We start from the raw sequence: 20,214 nt of genomic DNA, 5'->3' as shown, positions 1-20,214 counted from the left end.
ACTTTATCATGTTATTATTGCAGCATTATCACAGTTTCAATCTTTTATGTTTTACATACATCTAAAATTTTAAATCATAGATATGCCATTATTTTTCCTAGATATCCTCAAGAAAAAAAAGATATATATACCGACTACCAAGACAGCATCGCATCAGGCATATGCTTCAGAAAGCTAAAAGGTTGACCAGAACCAAATGTCCTTCGCTAATTTAAAACTTAGATCACCCGCTGAAGCTACAAAAAGACACATTTTAGCATTGTTCAGGTTATGTTGAAAAACAAAACAGACGAGCAGGATATCACATTCAAAATGATCGAAATCCCAGTATACATGGAAGATCTATCATAATAGTATCATGTACACACACACTAATCGGAAAGCAGAACTCCTAAAAGGATGCAAAAACAAGAATGGGTGGTCCAATTGCCAAGGCAATCAAAGAGTAAGAGAAAACCAACTGGACCTCCAGCTTGAATCTCCTCGCTTGGAAACATCACTTGGCCAGCATCATCCTCACAAACTCCTCATAGTTGACTTGGCCATCTCCATCAATATCTGCTTCACGAATCATCTCATCAACTTCTTCATCAGTGAGCTTCTCCCCAAGATTAGTCATCACATGCCGCAGCTGCGCATTTTTGAGCATCAAATGAATGTTGATCAGAAGACACACACACAGATGTTCAAGGACTCGGCACAACTTACCTCTGCTGCAGAAATGAAACCATTTTGATCCTTATCAAAGACCTTGAAAGCCTCCTTTAACTCCTCTTCTGAGTCAGTATCCTTTAAACGTGAAAGGCAAAAGAAAAAAGACAAAAGCCACAAAAAATGTGAAAATATATCAGGATCTACTATGAAAAGCACAATTATAAGAACAAGCAAAAGTGACATGAATCAAGGACATCATGTATGAAAGCCAACCAAATAAAATTTGGGTGTATTCAATTTTGCCTTTCATCTGAAGAATCTCTCTAACAGCTTTTAAATTTTGATTTTTTTTTGTTCCTGTTCATTGTAATTGTGTTGAGATAGCTAATACCATGACCTGTTCAGCCCTCGGTCATGAAGAATGTAGACAAACGAAATTTTAAGCACTCTTCAAACAGAGATTCTTGTCATCTTGAAAGAACAAAGAAACCAACAAACAAGCCAATGTGAATCAGAATCTGTGTAGCATCTAATTAGTAACAATGCACTAAAGGTCCTTATTTCAACATTTATGTGCTTCTAACAATAATCTTAGCTTAATCAGGACATGGATGATTTAGTGAATAGCCTTTGTTATGTCATTAGTTCACAATTGAGAGTTTATTCAATTCATAAATTAAAGTTTAGGCAGTACAATGTGTGTGTGTGTGTGTGTGTGTGTGTGCATTAAAAAAACCCCAAGGTACAAAAGCAATCAATCCAAAAAATAGTCACCAAGTCCTGCATAATTCAAGTAAACCAAAATTTTACGTTAGATTTTATTCTGTTCATCAGTACCAAGTTGGAAAAAATAAATAGGCAAACTTTTATGAATTTGTGGTATATTCAATCAGCTTTCCCCCTGTAAAAATAGGGAAACGGTTTGTATTATCTTTCTATCAAAAAGTTCAAAAGGACCTGAAACAACAGCAGCTATCAATTCTACAAATTTTGGAAACATCAAATCAAAATAACCAAGGAATAAATTGTGAAAAAGGGGCACTTAAACAGGGAGATGGTCAAGCATGAAGTGTAACTTTAACATGGTCGTATGTTATATTGATTAATTAATGTTTTTAAAAAAAGGCATGGGTGGTTCAAATAAGAGTGATTTTTACAGATCTCTTGGTTATAGGTGCACTCAAAAAGAAAGAAGAATGATAAAACCCGACAGTAAGATCAAAACACAATAATACAAGCATAAAAAATGTAAGTGTAACTTCCAAACATCACATTGAGGAATATTGTAAAACTGAACTCACTTTCATCTTTCGTGCCATTAAATTAAGAAACTCTGGAAAGTCAATGGTGCCATTTTGATCAGCATCAACCTCATTGATCATGTCCACAAGCTCAGCTTCAGTTGGATTTTGTCCCAGAGATCTCATAACGGTTCCTAATTCTTTTGTGGTGATGCACCCTAAATGAGAAGAGAAAAACAAATAAAAATAAGAATGATGTGCCATATGATATCCAAGTTTGTGTCTGCATATTTTTATGTATCACAGGTTATGTATGGTTCCAACGAAATTTTTCATAGCCGATATTTTACTTCTGCAAGAATGTTGGGGAAAGATTATGCTTAGTCCAGAACCATCAGATAAAACAGCAAATTATACATAAAAATAAAACACACACACAAACATGGGAAGATGAACAAAAATCCCGAGGTTGAACCATTTTTATAAGTTCATATTTGAAATAGAAATTAAAGAATATGAAAAGAACACTTTGGCAAAAAAATCATAGGTTACCAGCATACTATTGAGAGAGAGAGAGAGAGAAACATCCCAAAATATATGGTTAAATGCATCTAGTTTTTCCAAAGGATTAACAAGCACTCATCTAAAGATTTTGTTTGAACTATATGATACAAAACAAACCTTGAATTTAAAGAATGAAAAATCCTTGAAAAATAAAATTTTGGAGAGTTGATAATGACTTCCCACTAGCTGATAAATAGCTTATTAATATGCATTGAATTTGGCTAGATTTCTAGAGGAACATGCTTACATATTAACAAATAAAATTAGAAATACAAAAGGATATACTAGATTACTCCATTTTCCTTTAAGCTTTATGAATTTGAAGAATGTGATATCGCAGGAAAATGCAGAGACTTAACCACTGCCTGCTGTAGAAAATATTTACAATATGTTAGAAAATAATACCAGAAGCATGCAGAAACTCATGCCAAAACCAAGATCTAGATGATCAAGAAATGACAGTAATACTTGGTCTAAAATTATCTACATACTTTAGAAAAAAGAAAAGCAGTAACGCGTGTCTAAACCAAAATGTAACAAGATTTTCTGTATGTTCAAGAAAAGAGAGCAAATACTCAATCCAAAATGAACTTTAAAATACATGAATAAGCAGAAAATCAAGGCCTGAACCCTACACCTCTCCATTTTTGCTCAAAGTGTGCAAGAGGGAACAATTTCTTGAGCAAGAAGGTGGAGTTCAAAGCAAAATCTATCACCTATTTCTAGATAATCCTGGTAAGATCAGCAAAGAACTAGCTCACTATGATGTACTGGAAAAAAAACATAAACATCCATACTAAAACACAAGCCAAAGCAAACATTTATGTAAGAGCCTAAGTCAGTTCCATAGCATCGCAGATATTTGAAAAAAACTCGCACCTAAAATATAATTTCCCATCATTTTCCAAAGGATTGACACAACAAGAAAAGGTCCATACTTAAATTCAAAATTATTGGAATGAAATAAACACAATAAGAACCGCAACCCTCCATTTCATGCCTGAGCTAATGTTTGGCAACATTTTCCTGATGATCGTTGAAATGAGACGAAGGATTCATCAACACTCAAGTCTAAAACGCGCGAAACAAAACAAACACAAGAAAACCCTAGATCGTTCTATTTCCCGCCTAAACTTGAACTTATGCTACATTTTCCAAGCGAAGAAAAGATTCAAACATATTTAAAGTCAAACATCTCGGAAAAAATACAAAGACAACCAGAAGGGAAAGGAAAAAACCTAAACCCCCCTCGTTCAATCCTTAACTGAAAATACCTTTACACTTTCAAGAGGATCAATGCTATGAGATCACGAATCCCGAAGGTTCAGCTTCAAAACGCTCGGAACGAGATAAACACAACAAGAGCGGAAACAGAAAACCTAGATTCCACTATTTCCCACCTAAACTAAGATTTTGCTACATTTCTAGCGAGGGGAAGATCCGTCTGGGTTTAACTTCGAACTGTTCGGAACAAGCCAAAAACAACGAGAACGGAAAAAGAAAATAGCCTACAAACGCTCTCTATTTCGCACCGGAACTCTACATTGTCAGGAGGATGGACGCAATGAGGGCCCGATTAGCCAGATTTAGCTTCAAATCACTCAGAACAAGGTAAACATAACGAGAACGCGAACAGAAAACCCTAGATCGCTCCGTTTCGCAAGATCCCGACGGGAACGATGAGCAGAAAGACGAGAAACGGCAAGAGGGAAGAGGAACACGGAGGCCTTACCATCACCGTCTTTGTCGAAGAGGCTGAAGGCCTCCTTGAACTCGGCGATCTGCTCCTCCGTTAGCTGCTCTGCCATCTTCCCCTTTGATGCAGCAGATCACGAGAGAATAATTGCAGAGCTCCCCCTTTTACCAATCTCTGACTCTTCTCTGCTATCTTGGGCGCCAAAAACTGGAAAACTGCGACGCACGTGTCTAGATCTCCCGTGCCCGTTGTGAGAATCTTACGGTGTGAGGCGATTGGAGAGTTAGTGCTTCTCTCGTCGGCGGTCATTGCAGCCAGCTGGTATCACACGTGTGTTCGTGCACGTACGACTTCCCGCTGGTGCCTCGAAGCTCGAGCTAACAAAAAAAAGTGTGTGCGACCTTTCACTTTAAGATCTGTGATATTTTGAAAATATCGTGATTTTAATGTGGCGTTTCCAAAGTATCCCTCGTGCCTATATATGGCAATTTCATCCACTATTATACCATTTTTTTATGTTTTTATCTATTTCTTAAAACTTTATACAAGTCAATGTGTGCTTTAGAATACATTTTCTATGTGGTAGTAACAAATGGTGCAATATTTGGAAATAGAGGAAAAAAAACATGAGAAGTATAGAAGTATAACATATCATATTATTTTTAAATATTACAATGGAATTGCTTAACATTTTATGAATTTTATCATGATATTTATGTTTTCATTGATAAAATATTGAAAAAATGAGGTAATAAAAGTTGATCATGAAATAAGGACATGGCATTGGATAGAAATGAATGGAAGAGAAGGATTCATGTGGAAGACCCAGAATGATTTTCTTTGTTGGTTCATATCGCCCACCCCAATTGTTTTGGGATTAAGGTGTAGTTGTTGTTGTTGTTGATCAAATAAACCATATATGTTGCGGAGAATGACAATTATCATTACAGCACACACAGTTCTCTCTCGATTAAATAAAAGAACCTTATGGATTATTTTCGTATTTAACTCTTTTAAATTCTGTTGATTTTTATCAACATAAAAACTTTGGTTTATTAGGCTTTCTTTGAACTTCCCAACAATTTTGACTTAAGGGCACGTTTACTTTGGCCCCTCCGTTTGTGAGAGAATGATTCCCACATATACCATTTTCTCTGGGGATGACGTAAACGGCCCCATTTGAACCAGGGATGGAGGACATGAAACGGGAAAGGAGGCAGGGATGGACTTACGCTTTCTCTCGCCCCGTCCCATCCTGATCCCCGCCTTGCCCCGTCCCCAATCCCATTTTCGGAATGGCAATGGACCTAGGGAAAATGGGGTCCCGCCCCGCCTCACCCCATTTGAACCTGGGATGGAGGACATGAAATGGGGTTGAAGACAAAGATGAAGATTAAAATCAAAACCTGTGCGAAGATGAAGGTGAGCATGGAAGGCAGGATTTTTAGATGGGGCAGGGATGGAGACCTTGTCCCCCGTCCCCACCTTGGTCCCCTGCCATCCCTAATTTTCTCACGTCAATGATGTGGTGATTTGGGATGTACACCCATTGGATCCTGGTCAGCTTAGGCAAACACGGCCTTAGATATGAATCCAAATTTGAATTTACTGTTCAATTTTCAGATTGAAATTCATATATGGCAAGATATGGCCCGAATCTGATCCGTTTTCACCCCCTAAAGGTAGGGCTAATCAGGTACGCCAAAATGACCCTTCATGTCAAGCCTCACTAACATGTGAGTCCGTCCCACTAGGGTTACAATCCCATATTGCTGAGCTTATGTGGTAGCAGGGTGGGTTGAAAGGCATTGCTAAATCGGCATTCCGAGTTCAAACTGTGTGTGCTCACGTGCAAGCTGAAGCTGGGTTTACCTCTTCCTTGTCATAAAAAGAAGAAGTTTTTTCTCTTGGATTATCCAAAAGAAGAAGAAGAAGCTGGGTTTACCTCTTGGGGTAGAAAAAGGACCTAGAGGATTTTGCCAATGTTTTCATGAGGTTCGCAAACGTAGTTTTTATTTTTATAAGCAAGCTGGGGTAAGGCGGACCCCCACCAGTTATAACATCGCACAGTTGGGTTTTGAACTTGCAACGTCCCACCACAAGGTGACCTTCATTAACAGCTCTCACCAAACAAGCTTAGTTAACAATAAGTGAAATGGTATAAAACCATTAAATACAGAATACATCATTTAAAATGTTTCACGTTAAAAAAAGACAGTTGAAAAAAGAACTGAGTTACCAGAAAATCTGCAAACAATACATACGAGTTAAATTCATATTTAATTTCATGAAATAAGATTAAAAAAAAACAGGCATATATATGAGATTTTAACTTGAAAATCAAATTAGCATATAAGCACTATCATATTCAGATTCGTGAATTATTGTGATTCGAACCATGGTCTGATCCAATTAGATTCATGATTGAGTTTTTTTTTAAGTATTTATTTAAACATATTTTTTCGTGTTCTAAACGTTACTTTCAAAATAACACATTTTTTTTGCTGTTTTTTTTTTTTGAAAAATATCAAAGTTTCATGTTTGAAACGGAGTTTTGCTAACTATGTTCAATAGATTACCCGATCTAATTACCAATAAGAAATGTCCAATTAGCTAATCCGGATAGGATTTAGTATTATCATTTTCCCACTCAGCTCTGGTTCCAAATTGACAATTAGGCCATATCCGATAAGGCCAGATTCGATAATACTTGGATCGACCCGTTCCCATCAGCAATTGCTAGGTCTAACTCTCGCAGATCCGATTGGTCTCCAACCCGGTTGACAGTGGCGCACGTGCAGTCCACTTGACTTGACTTGAGTACCATCCATCTCTGAGATGGACGACAACAAAATACCCTCACAGTTGGCAGAACGAGTGATCCTGAACAAACAAGACAGCTTAAGTCTTCTTCTTCCAGTAGCGATTAGGGAAAGAAGTCAAAGAAACACAAAAGAACGACCCGGGATGCGGTATCCTCGGGTTCGGGACTGCTACGGTGGGCGCGTCTCCACGTTTCTGACCATAAGATGGCCCAGTGACTATGAGCAGTCGAAGGCGGAAGCAGAAGGATGACGTAGGGTTAGGGTTTCCCACAAGAGCTCCATTCCGGCGTAGAAATGGCTTCCATGGCTGCTCGAGCTCTCCTGATCCTGCACCTGATCGCGATCTCGTACTTGGGGGCAACCATGGCGCAAGAGCCACAGGGCTCCTGCGGCTCCGGTAGACATGAGAGCTCCGATCTCCATGCCCATCATGACCACATGCATCATCATCATGATCATCTCTGCAACGACCATCATCATCACGAGGAGAAGGAGGAGGGAGTATCCAGAATTAAGCTCCCGGAGGAACTCGCGGAAGAAGAGGATCTGAAATCGTTCGGGTTCGGTTCGCGCCACGACGACGGCGACGGCAACGATCGTCTGGGTTTCGGCAATGGCGGTCTTTCGAAATTGGATATGGTGTTCGGGTTCGGGAAATTGGGGTCGGTTGGGGATTATGGTTTAGCTTATTGGTTGTTTGATGGTTTTCGGTGAATTGGGTTCTTTTGAAGGTCTTTGGATCCACGCGATCGGTTGCTCGATGCTGGTGAGCATGGCGTCTTTAGTTTGCCTCATTCTTTTGCCGGTGTTCTTCTGTGAGTGCTGCCATTCTCCCGATCTTTTTTTCAGCGTTTCCTTCGGTGAATTGGGTGTTTTGGTTTCTGATTTCTTGTTCTTTGCGTTTCTTGATCTGTATTTATACGATTATTAAGTGTGATTCAGTTTGCTTTGTGGGTTGTTGCAGTGTAAGGAAATCCATCCAAGATGGTGGTCGATTCGTTGGCTGCATTTGGAGTTAGGTTTTTCAATTCCTACCTGTTTGGCTCATTGTATCAAGTTTGTTGTTCCTATTGCTTGACACCGTTCTGATTGTCGCTATTTAAGTATCCATGTGCAATTTCTCCATAACTACATGTGCAATTTTTTAGTATGCCTTGAATGTTAATTCTTGTAGTGTAGATTGGCTGTAATAAGCTCGCTGGATAGTAAAAATTGCAGAATCTTACATCCTGGTAAGAGGAAAAAAGAGCTGTGATAGTGTAGATCAGAGGTGGTTTGGTTGATGGTGGAGTTATGACATCTTACCCCGTGTTACTCGTGTTCAAATCCCAGTTTTATGTTCTGCAACCTGACTATCAACATTAGAAAAAGAGATAGTCACAGTGTTGATCTAGACTGGGGAGAGCAGATTAGGTCGTATCGTATGTAACCAATTCCGTTGTTGTATTCAATCCCCACCTCAGATCTCAATTGCATGGCTCCCACCTCACGCTTCCTAAGTGAGATGCACGGTTCCCAAGTGAGATATGCGGTGGAGATTGAATATAACGCATGATCGGTTATGGGCATTATGACTTGGTCTGCTCTCAGACAGGAACTGAATACAATACTTGGATGCTAAATGTCTCGCAGCCTGATTATCACTGCTCTCTCTCTCTCTCTCTCAGCTTTGAGAGTCATATTGTTCAATTTTAGGCTTCTGGAATGATGATCTGTCATCATGTAGACATTTCCATTTCCAGCAGTTGAATTATACAAATTATGTTTGGATTAGTATATGAAAATTAAAAGAACCTTATATTGACAGGCCGGAGCAATGCTAGGAGATGCTTTTCTTCACCAGCTACCACACGCTCTTGGTATGATAAAATCTTCTATGTTTTTTGATATATGTATTGTCCCTTTCATTGTTGTGTTTAATATTTCAGCACAAGTTCAGCTGGTTTTTACCAAATCTCCGCCTTTTGTATTGTCTATTTTGTTTTAGGAGATTTCCGAATTATAAAGTCCATTGTTTTGAAGGTTTACTATGGAAACTTGTTGAACAGCTAGCTATAGTTTCTGTCTGTCACTAGAAAACTTTTTTACAACTCTATACTACATCTCTAGCAATTCAGATAATTTCATTGGACTAAAAGGCTCCTATTGAGTAGCTTTCTAGTTTTTTGTTTTTATTTTGTGAACATGTCATATATGTCATCCATATCACGTGCAACACTTTCCAAAATGAAGATATCTGAGGTTAAAACTCAAAAGTCTCTCTCTCTCTCTCTCATGTAGTTAAGTGCATATAAACCTCATAGATCAATAATAAGATATCTTTTATCCATTTTGATTATTTGAATGAGTAGCCTCCAAATGTCTTCAAACATCCACCAATCTTTTAATATTATTAATATAAACATCGAAGTTTCACAACTAAAATGACATTTAGCTTGGATTTAAAAGATATCCAGCAAGCTATCTAATACTAAACATACTGTTAGCTGTCTATCAAGAAAACTAATTTGCGCACTTAAAAACAACTAATGCCCATTTCGTCATGTTTGCTTAAGTACATAATAATGGTCTTTCTTTTCTGATAAGAAGTTTAAATGGAAACACTGACCTCTTGCAAGTGGATGCAAGAGGTTGTTCTAAGATGACATTTGTCATTAGGAGTAGAAGAAGATATAAATGGTTGTTGAAGAAGTGATGAGGGAGAAAAGGAAGGAATTTACACCTTAAGCATAAAATAGGTAAAGGAGCACGAGGGAAAAGGAGTTTATACATTTCTACAAGGATGGAAGTAATTTTAAACTGCTACTTAACATGTGGTTAAGGTAATGGTGGTATAGAGTACAGGGTATTTTCTTAACTTTGAAAACTATTTAGGATTATTCGAAAAGCATCTATGCTTTGGTTTATAGATTAATTCAGAGAATAAGTTTGGCGAGTATTTGAAAGTCACCCTTCAACAAGATATAAATCTTGCCACTTTTATCACTCTCTTTTGTACTCATTGGCAAGAATATCTCACTCTTGTATCTGGCAAAAAATGCCTCATTTAGCAATTGTTTTGGCTGTATTAGTGACATCCTTTTAATAAGATCATCTCACTGTTTTGGGTTCTATAGCAAAATTATGTTGTTAAAATTTATTTGGAATATTGTGAGAGCAATGGTCCCTTGCTGGCAAATCTTTTTTTCCTTTTCACTTTAAGTATATTGATGTACTTGTTTGAATCTCTACCTCTGAAGATTGTCCACTTGATTAAAAAAAATTTGATTTTCCTGTGTGTATGTGGGACATTTCATTTTATTATATTAAGAAGTTGGTGCTGAAGTGTGACAGTTTCCAGGTGGTGGTCATAATTCTCACTCACATAATCAAATTTTGGACCATGGACATAATCATCATCACAACCATGGACATCCTGAATCACATTCTCATTCTCTGAATGATCTTTCGGTTGGACTGTCAGTTCTATGTGAGTACAGATAACACTCTGAACATATTGGACTGGAACTTCTGCCGTTTATTTTCAATGTTGGCGCTTTAGTCTTTGCACAAGACAAGTTATGCTTCCTTTTTTAAATGTTAATCCATTGTGATGGACCTGATGTCCTCATATGTAGGACTGAACAATTGTGCTACATAAAAGAAGATGGCTACTTGCATGCTTTTTCATGTTGCACAGTTATTATAATTTACTTCTAGGCTTATTAATATGTGTATGTCATTCGGATTCATGTTTGGTGTAAGGGTTTGCATAGATATGAAATCATGTTCATGATGAGTCAGTCTTGTCTGATTCTCTGAAATGTTTAGAATTCTTGCAATATATTTCCTCTTTTACTCTCTTTTCATGTGGAACCAGGTCTGTTTTAGCTGTGCAGAAACTCAATATGGTTGCATGTGATTTACTTATTCAGATACAGGCAAACTTTAGTATTATAATACTGAGCAATATTGCAACAAAAAGATATTTGGTTAACTTGATAACTTCCAATTCAACAATTGTGTACATAGCCATAAATAACAAACCACACCACCCACACACATGCATCACATGCAAATGAGCATGGACACATGCATGCACAAGAGCAAATTGTACTCACAGACACACACACACAAAACTTCGAATATCCAGACCAGAAAGATTGCAGCTTAAGCAATCTGTGCCCTATTTTCTCTAGAGGCCCAGGCAACTATAGTTAAATTCTAGATCCAACATTGCTTTTCTGCATTTTGTAAATAGATTTAGATTGCATTGTGCCAAATATGAAAAAGAGAAAATCTTGCTCCTAACGCACACCTACTTCCTACAGCCAAACATCTGCATTTGTAAAAGGGAGCCCAACTTAAATCTCACATAGAACAAAGTTATATCATGAACAAAACTTGCTCCAATTTTATCATATTATTTTGGGAAAATTTCATTTAGGGGCCAAAGTTTTGCCCTAATTCCAAAATGGGCTTCACTTTTATGAAATTCCAAATATGGGCCATACTTTTCCTGAAAAGTCATACAGGGACCTCAGGTTAGCATCTATCATCTTGAAAAATGTGTTTCCTTTTTGGTTTCCTGTATTGTCCTTAGAAAATTTAAAAATGCTCATTCATCCTCATAAAAAGCAAAAGGTGAACAGTTTGAACTCTTAATGATGATTGATGAAGGCTATTATTGTAATTTGACTTATGATTTAACCTAAGTCAAGGGACAATAATGAATGCAGGCTCTTGTTTGGCAGTTTCCAGGATAACAGTGGCCTGTATCTGGAGTTTCAGAAGCGTGAGGGCCATTTTTGGAATTAGGGCCAGAAGGTTGGAATTTTCTTTATTTTTTCAATTAAAAAAAAGCTGGAGAATAACCCCTGCTTTACATCAACCGGAAAATTAACACCCAACAATATTTGAAGGCTTAGGTTTTCCTTATTACTTTGTTTTTTAGGATTTTGTAGTCTTGGGTGCATTTTATATGCTATTAATATGTTTTTCATTTTCTTTTGAACTTAGTAGGCAAGTCCTCATTGCTCCTTTGTCATGGATGCAGCAGGAATAGTGCTTTTCTTATGTTGAAAAGGTTGTAAGGTATGTTGAAGCAGGAAAAGAACCACATGCTTTTGGTCACACTCATCACAATCGACCAAGAGGCAAAAATTTGAAGGACCATGAGAAGACCAGTGATCACCTGAATCCAGTGGTCGATAAAAGGAAACACAAATCAGAAATGGCATCCAATACAGAAGTATTGGATGGAGAAGCCAATGAGGGTACAAAAGATTGTCAACATGACTCTCTTCATAAGGTTGGCCATTTTCTCGTGACTGTAATCCTGTCTATTCTCGTTGCACATGATGTTTATATGTTGTAAGATGTGTTTGTTTAATTCTGAACAAGACAGATTTTCTGACACTCTATTCTTGATGATTTGCATGTCAACTTTTTCTGTTATTACTTTATGTTCCTTTATGAGGTGGTATTGTGACTTTTGTAATGCACAAAAGAATTTCAGATACATTGCTTATTTTTTGTTTCTTTCATGAGAACTATGCTTCATATTTTCTAAATAATGCTTAGGTCGTTTGCCTGCATGCATTGTGATTATGGAAGATGATATATTGTTTTGTTTCTAGTGAGGAAATATCTTTCTGAATGACATCATTACTGTAACCAAAAGTTGGTGGATTACCTGCGACCCATGATTCCTAGTTCAAAATCCACTCTCTAGTGTACTAGGTCTTTGGGCACTGAGCAACTTGTGACCTCCAACTAGCTCCTGTGACTTTGATTTTAACCTTTTCCAGTATTTTGTTATTCTGCTTCCTGTTGTCTCTTGCTTACTTCCTGTCCTCCTTGTACCTGTATTTTTATGCTCTTTCCAATAAATTTTCCTTTTGTTTGTATTCAAAGAACATTTGCACATTTACCATGTGCATACTTGTGCATTGTATCTCTCGGTCTTATGATGTGTACGTGGCAGAGATTAGTAATACTAACACTATAAAAATATTACCAGCTCATTTAGTGGATTCTGCTCCACTTCTGGGGTCTTCCATATGTGATAGAACCTTTTATATATTTGGATTTGAAAAGGGGGGTGGTCCTACTCCTTTTTTCGTTAGGTCCTGCTAGAACCCTCCAAAATCGTACTTTCAAGTATTTTTTGCTTTATTTGTACTGTTAGATGTGTTTATCATTGTTTACTCAATAGAGAACATGTATTTGATTGAGATTTTTTATGCTCAGATGTGTATTTTAAAGAGGTGAAAAATCAATGGTTGATATTATACTAAAATTTGATGATAAAATATTACATTTTTACATCAAATCAATTTGAAAGAAATCTTGTTTCTTAGTAAATAAGCAATGATAAACACATCCAACAGTTCAGAACTTCAGATCAAGCAAAAAATACTTGAAAGTGTGATTTTTAGAAGGTCCTAACGGGACCCAACAAAAAGGGGTAGGACCATCCCTCTTCGATTTGGATTTATTTTTGTAGGAACTATTTTGAATTTTAGTTACCTGTGAGCCATTTACTTGTACTCACAATAAAGAGTAGGAGGCTAACTTGGGCTGCTAGTTTGTTCTGAAAGATTCTTGAAATTCACACTTTATCTATAAAACTTCATTTGCTTAGTGTTCATTAAACCACAATAATGTTGCAGATTCTTCTGTGCAGAGGAAAGCCTCTATTGAACGTGATGAACATAAGAAAGAAACATCAGATTCTGCCAAAAACAATATCACTGCAGTGGCTGATAAAGACCCATCAAAACAGTCTTCAAACTTAGTATTTGGTTATCTTAATCTTTTTTCTGATGGTGTAGTAAGTTTCTGTTCATCAACGCATATCTTATCTCTCATTTCCTTTTGCAAATAGGTTATTGAATTCATACTCATGTAATCAGATACAATATTTGTGAATATTGCAGCACAATTTTGCGAATGGGATGGCTTTAGGAAGTGCTTTCTTACTTTTATGGTTCAGTTGGTGGCTGGTCCAGAACATTGTTTCTGCTAGCACATGAGCTACCTCAAGAGGTTCTTTTCTTGGCTTGTCCTGCATTATTACTTTTTCGATTTTGTCAGGAGCTAGCTGAAAAGTTCTACTTGTATCAAGACAGGTGTACTTAAATATTGCATGTGACCTTGTGTGTGTGCGCACTTGTCCACACATGTGTGCATGCCTGCATGTGTGCATTTGTGTCCAATCTTCATATATCCTGTGCAGGACCCTCCTATCTGTATACATCCTGTAAGACTCTTCCATCTTCATACCTCCTACTCTGTAGACAGATTAACTGTAATCTTAATTTGGCACATTTGGTTTACCTGTTCCCTTTAAACATAAATTCTCATAGCATGTGCTCTTTTTGTTACAATCCTGATATAGAGCATGTAGCGAAAAAAATACTTTCAAGACAATGATTAAATTTGAGTGTGTGGTTGGGCGTAATGCTTATTAAGTCTTGGGAGATTTGTCTTTCCCCTTTCCCTATGCAGGTAGGCGATTTTGGAATCTTGGTCGGATCAGGCTTTAGTGTCTTTGAAGTTCTTTTTTTTAAATTTCTATCAGCACTGGTGGCACTAGCAGGAACTGCACTGGTGAGCATATGGAACAATGTCTATTGTGTTAAAAAATCCCAGAGAAGGCAAGATTTTCTCATGTAGCAATGCTTCCCGCAGGCTCTGATATTAGGACAAGACCCCGGCCACTCTTCTCTGATAGAGGTAAGGTTGATCGCCTGACATGGGCAGTGGCGTAGCTAGGATTCATGTGAGGGGGGGGGGGGGGGCAAACACGGGTGTAGCAAAAAAAAATAAAAAAATGGTGTGATAGTCGGGGGTTTGGGGGCAGCGTCCCCGAATTTTTTTTTTTGAGATAAAATAAAAAATGGCTACAATTATTAATAAAAATCTATTTCATATGGACAAATCAAACTATTTGCTGCAGTCAGGGCTGGGCTAGGACTGGACTGGTCTAAAAAAATGGATAAAAATCTATTTCATATGGAATCAGGGCTGGGCTAGGACTGCACTTTAAAAAAAAAAAAATTTAAATGTTTCGGGAGGCAGGACTGGGTCCAGCCCAGTCCTGCGCCCCCCCCCCCCCACCCAGCTCCGCCTCTGGACATGGGTGTTGCATAACCATGATATCAGCTGACCAAGCACGTCATTTCCTGTCCATCTCAGATGCACGGTGGTTAATATGTTTTCGGATTTTGGTTCTTGCACAAAATTTTGGGGAGGGAAAATCTCACGATATTTTGAAAATTCTGGTTTTCCTCACTAAATTTATAAAAAATATTGGCATATAGAATACACACTCACACATTGCAAAATTGTAATATTATGATAAAAATACAATATTTTCAAAATGGTTGAAAATATCAACAAATTTATATTAGGCTTTTGGCAATAGTTTTAAAAGTGTTCACATTATATGCAGCGGCAGTGCTGACAGCCACCCATCTTGGCATTTCTCAAGATGGGTGTGGTCTCCATCTCGAGAAATGTTGAGATGGGTGGTTGTCAGCGGCAGCGGTGCTGCATGCTGCTGCATAAAAAATGACATTTTTTCAAAATATCAGCCATATTTGTGACATTTACTTAACTGATAGGTTCATCCATAAGTGCTCTGCATTTAGATGGATCGATCAGGATGATTGCTTGGCTCTGTACATTCTGCGCTTTAAAAAAGAAAAATGCTTGATAGTGCATATTTTGATAGGCAAAAGTTTGTGCAGGGATTTACAGCAGGAGGTTCATCTATATTGCAGTTGCTGGAGTGCTCCCAGAAATGAACATGGGAAATTCGAGTTTTAGAAGCACCGCAGTCCAAATGATCTCCCTGATCTTGGGCATGTTGGTTGCCCTCTGTATATCTCTGTTTGAGTAAAAACACACATTCATGTTGCATTCATTTTGATCATGTTGCTAATACTAAAAAACCATGAGTTATATATGTGAGATTTACATTTTCTTAGAACGAAAATGTAGAGAACACCTTCCATACTTGTATTTCTTTCACACCAAAGAAAAGCAAAAAAGGAGGAAAGGACGGTGCTGCTGGGCACATGAAGTCATGACTCATGATCTGTGAACAGGAAAAGGAACTAATAGAAGAAAAAGTTGGTAGAGACTAGGGTCTTTTTGGGGGGTGATAAGGCTGGTGGAGATATATTCTTATGAAGTTATGATTCTACATTGGTGATGACTGATGACATCATGACTCTAACTCGTTGCATTGATGGGGCATTTTGATGATGATGTGCTCTGGGGCGCTGAAAGATGGGGGGATGACATGATGATCACGGGGCGTGGTCTGATGCCTCTTCCGTACTGCCTGCTGCTGCATAGGAGGCGGTGCGGTTGTCACGTCTTCCTTCATCATCACTGATATGTCTGCCTTCCTGCGCATACCTTCTGCAAAGCGCCCTTTCCAAATTCTTCCATCCTGTAGACAGACACAAATAAGTATCTAAAAATAAGCTCTCTCTCTCTCTCTCTCCTGCGCGCACGCACACACATACATGGCTATCATATTTAAACTCTGGGAACAGTGGCAACAATTAGGCTCTGTTTGAGAGCTGGTGTCGGGAGTGAAAATGAAGATTTCACGGAATCCCCGCCAGTCTCCCCTGTTTGGTGTTTTGGATTTAGAATGGGAGGGGAGATTGGAGGGAATTTGGCTTGTCTGTGGATTTCAACTGCATCCTTGCGAGGATGTTGTGAAACCCATTCCCATTTTCCCCTACCCATTACCCTTTTCATCACCCGGCTCATATCCCTCCCAACACCCTCTCCCAAACAGAGCCTTAGACTTTGTCATTCATTCGTGCATATTATTTCATCCACGAGCAAGGGAAATGCTGTTGTCCCAGATGCAAGTTCTCAAGTTAAACCTCAAAATTTTCACATGCAAGATGCATGAAAGAAAGTTAGAGAGAGAGAGAGAGAGAACTTAAACCTGCAAGCCTTGGCAGGCGTGACCAGAGCAAAGCCATATGCTAAGCAGTGTCAAAAAGCAAAATAAAAAGTAAAAGAGAAAATTGAACCATCAATGTATGGCTGAAGTCACCATGACGTAGTAATAATAAACTGATCATCCCTGGGGGCAGAAGAGCAAAGATGAGAGAGAAATAACAAAGGAAACGAGCTGAATGATGAGCTTGATGCCAGTATCATTTAGCCTAACGAGCACAATCAAGTACAACAGGAGTTTCAACACTAGTGGTCAGAGAGGGTGCTGAATCTTCTCTCTTGGAAGATATGCAGCATTTTTACCAAACATGTGGAGGAGTGACGAATGGCCTCCCAAAAGAAAGAAAATAATGAAGACAGGCAGTGCAGAGAAATCCTCCTCAAGAAAGAGTTGCCTATCAGCTCATTGTGCTACTCTTTTAACCGTGTGAAACAGTAGTCACGATGTTTACCTTCGAAGACAAACTAGGGAAGCAGAATGGCCAATTGGAAGTCGGAAAATCGCTGTAAATGGTGATATTGTATTTCTGAGGACCTCCTTTAAGTAACCAAAACGAGCTGTCCGCCATCTAAACTAATATGATAGCATTCGAGTACGGAGCCTGAGCAGCACATATAGATATAAGTGCAAGATTGTGAAAACAGTGTTTGCTTGCATAAAAAATCCAGGAGATCTTTAACTGCCAAGTGATTCTATCTTGGATCTAGCAAAATCCTAGTGTTGTTCTTGTTCATTCTGCTTACCTTGAATCTATGGTGGAGGTGGAACCATCATGACAAACACATTTGTATTTTCTAATGCGGCTAAATGTTTTTTCTCAATGGAATTATTAAAATCAGACAATGCCACGGTCGCAGAGCCAGATATTTTGGTTGTGCAGCTCCCATCTGTTTTGATGTGTTTCTTTTTTTTCTCTAATGATGGAGGACTTGGCATGAAGCATGCCAGACTGCAATAATCTAGGTGTTGATCTAATCAAGTTCATCAAACCTGATCTTGAATGGTCATTTGGAATGCCTACTGTGCTAAGCACATCCCCAATTCATACAGAAGATAGCTTCATTGATCCAACAAAAACTTGACCACTAATAGCTGCATCTACTGAAGCAGGCTAAACCAGCTTGAATTAGTATTGCACTAAACACAATCAAATATCATACGAAGACTAGCACCAAACGACTAGCTGCCACTTAGATTTGACAAAGTTCAGAGGGTAATAGACTAGGTGTATATATGCACGATCTTGACTAATTCTGATCAATTGTTTGATTGTCACTCAATTTCATAAGACTCAGATGAACCTATGGGAAATGGAATAAAGTCACTTGAGTCCTAAGTAAACACCCTTCATGAATCATGAGGCCTTTCAACACATGTAAGACACCAATAGAATTTAGTGCTCGTACCATGCATGTTAAAAGCTTAACACAAACAATTACTAACATTGCTAACTGTGCACATCGTTTTACCATCTTTCTGTGGAATGACATGTTTTCCATGTATTATCGTAAGGATGAAGCTGTAGCTGAAAAGGGAATTATTCCTCTAGCAGGGCACCACATTATAGGGGAAGGAGAATATGACTCACTGGGTGTTTATATGTGTGCTCCTTTTTTCAGTTGAATTTCGCACTATAACAGTGAAATCATATCCTTTTCATGGACAAATAACATCCAGACACCAGAACTTAGCCATGAAATGTGAGCGTAGCAGGAAGGTCCTTGAACTATGACTGATACTTATATAATGCCAATATAACAATTTTATTTCCAACAATATAAAATCCTTCACAAGGCCAAGGCTTCAAGACTAAAGAGAACCCCAATAATGGAATAAATATAGGGAGTTGAACCCAAAACCCTTGGTTGGAATCCAGCTATGGTAACAATATGAGCCGCATGGAATGTGAAGATGTGCATTCTTCAATGCCCAGCTTATGTCAAGTGTAAAAGCACCAACCACTTCTCTCAAGAACCAAGGAAACAAGGTCAAGCTTCCAAAGCCTCAGTTCAGTTAATCTAAACTATGTCTCCATAGATCACATCCACATGGATTTGCAGATGAAACGAGTTCCATCTGAAATAAACAGTTATGGAACACCTAAAATAAGCAGTTATGAAACACCATTAATGACATTATACGCTCTCATCACTTCTATCAAGAAATTAAGTAAAAAAAGAACAAGCTTTCTAAAGTCACAAGACTCTCAACCCAGTCTGTTCATTTTTTTTCCTCCACCAACAGCTAAATCAAAATATAAATTCCAAACTATAAGAGCTAAAGAGAAGGACACCCCACCACAAACTCATAAGCACAAAACATGAAGACAGAGAAGGAATGCATTCACAGAGTACCAAGAAGGAACAGAAAGTGGTATTGGAAAGATCAGAAATTCAGATCAATATAAAGAAATGTTTTGCTCACATTTAATATAGAATGCACTGGCATGGGACATTTTACAGGTTGGTCGTTGTCATAGGGCTCGATTGGGTGCTCTATCGGCTTGAACTCGACTGCCAATTGCATTCCATGGGCACCACTAAGAGAAGGCACCAAAATCACCATCTCTCCATCAGGAGCTGCAGCCTCCTTTTCATCCTACACAGCTCCACACACCACCAATTAACAACCACATTTTCCAAACCCAAACAGAAACAGGAGAAAACTTAATTCCCCACATATGCATCATAAGCACGAAGGAAGGAAAAACAAAAGGAAAAGGAAAACCTTACTAATCCATCCCCAAATTGAAAACCCATCACAGAAATCGTCATACCAAGAAAGAGCTCAGACCAAGTTTGAAGAAAGTAAAAAACAGATAATGGGTTGTGCCCTCTAAGTCTCAAATAGAGCGGAAATACAGGAAAGGATAAAGCAACACTAGGGAATAAAGGAGGGAAAAGGTGGGGGAATTGGGCATAAAAAGAAGTACCAGAGGTGAGTGGGCTCGCTGTTGCGTACTAGTCCTGTGTCCTGAAACCCTCGAGAAAATGCCCATCAATACTCTCTCTCTCTCTCTCTCTCTCTCTCTCTCTTACGACACACACCAACAGAAACCAAAAACCAGTTTTCTTATTGCCATTCCTTTTTTTCTTCATTTTTATAAACAGTAGAAAGCACAAGAGTGTTGGTGGTCCTTCCCCACGGATAATTTTTTCCCCATCGTGGACGCTTTGTCTGTAATTTAAAGAGCCTTTAATTGGAGAAGTTCCTCCTGCAATTTGAATTGAAGGCCTACAACGTACGTACTCCTAACTACCA

At 38.3% G+C, this 20,214-nt stretch overlaps 1 protein-coding gene and 1 pseudogene across 2 annotated transcripts; one reads left to right on the top strand and one right to left on the bottom strand.

Annotated features, from left to right (window-relative positions):
- Positions 1–273: 273 nt before the first annotated feature.
- LOC149816263 (calmodulin) lies at positions 274–4,330 on the bottom strand. Its single transcript, XM_089987638.1, has 4 exons — positions 4,192–4,330; positions 1,956–2,113; positions 709–789; positions 274–631 (listed from the first exon to the last, which is right to left on the bottom strand). Exons 1-4 carry the CDS (start codon positions 4,265–4,267, stop codon positions 497–499), a joined length of 450 nt encoding a protein of 149 aa, XP_089843764.1. The 5' UTR covers positions 4,268–4,330; the 3' UTR covers positions 274–496.
- Positions 4,331–7,242: 2,912 nt separating this feature from the next.
- On the top strand, positions 7,243–17,278 carry LOC149816262 (IAA-alanine resistance protein 1-like; annotated as a pseudogene). The gene is made up of 10 exons (XR_016427563.1): positions 7,243–7,795; positions 7,945–7,994; positions 8,788–8,839; positions 10,321–10,449; positions 12,016–12,270; positions 13,648–13,794; positions 13,901–14,009; positions 14,472–14,573; positions 14,655–14,699; positions 15,716–17,278. The product of XR_016427563.1 is annotated as an IAA-alanine resistance protein 1-like (transcript).
- The last annotated feature ends 2,936 nt before the right edge of the window (positions 17,279–20,214 follow it).

This window comes from Nuphar pumila, chromosome 14, assembly GCF_984573655.1.
Source record: "Nuphar pumila chromosome 14, dmNupPumi1.hap1.1, whole genome shotgun sequence".
NCBI lineage: Eukaryota > Viridiplantae > Streptophyta > Magnoliopsida > Nymphaeales > Nymphaeaceae > Nuphar > Nuphar pumila.
The sequence above is the reverse complement of the archived record's forward strand: the minus strand, read 5'-3'. Positions and strand labels throughout refer to the sequence as shown.

Excerpts from the sequence above, each read along its gene's own strand:
- LOC149816263 (XM_089987638.1), bottom strand. The coding sequence starts at position 4,267 with ATGGCAGAGCAGCTAACGGAGGAGCAGATCGCCGAGTTCAAGGAGGCC. Across the intron at positions 2,114-4,191 it reads CTTCGACAAAGACGGTGATG|GGTGCATCACCACAAAAGAA; the intron begins GTAAGGCCTCCG and ends CTTCTCATTTAG. Across the intron at positions 632-708 it reads GTTTCATTTCTGCAGCAGAG|CTGCGGCATGTGATGACTAA; the intron begins GTAAGTTGTGCC and ends AAAAATGCGCAG.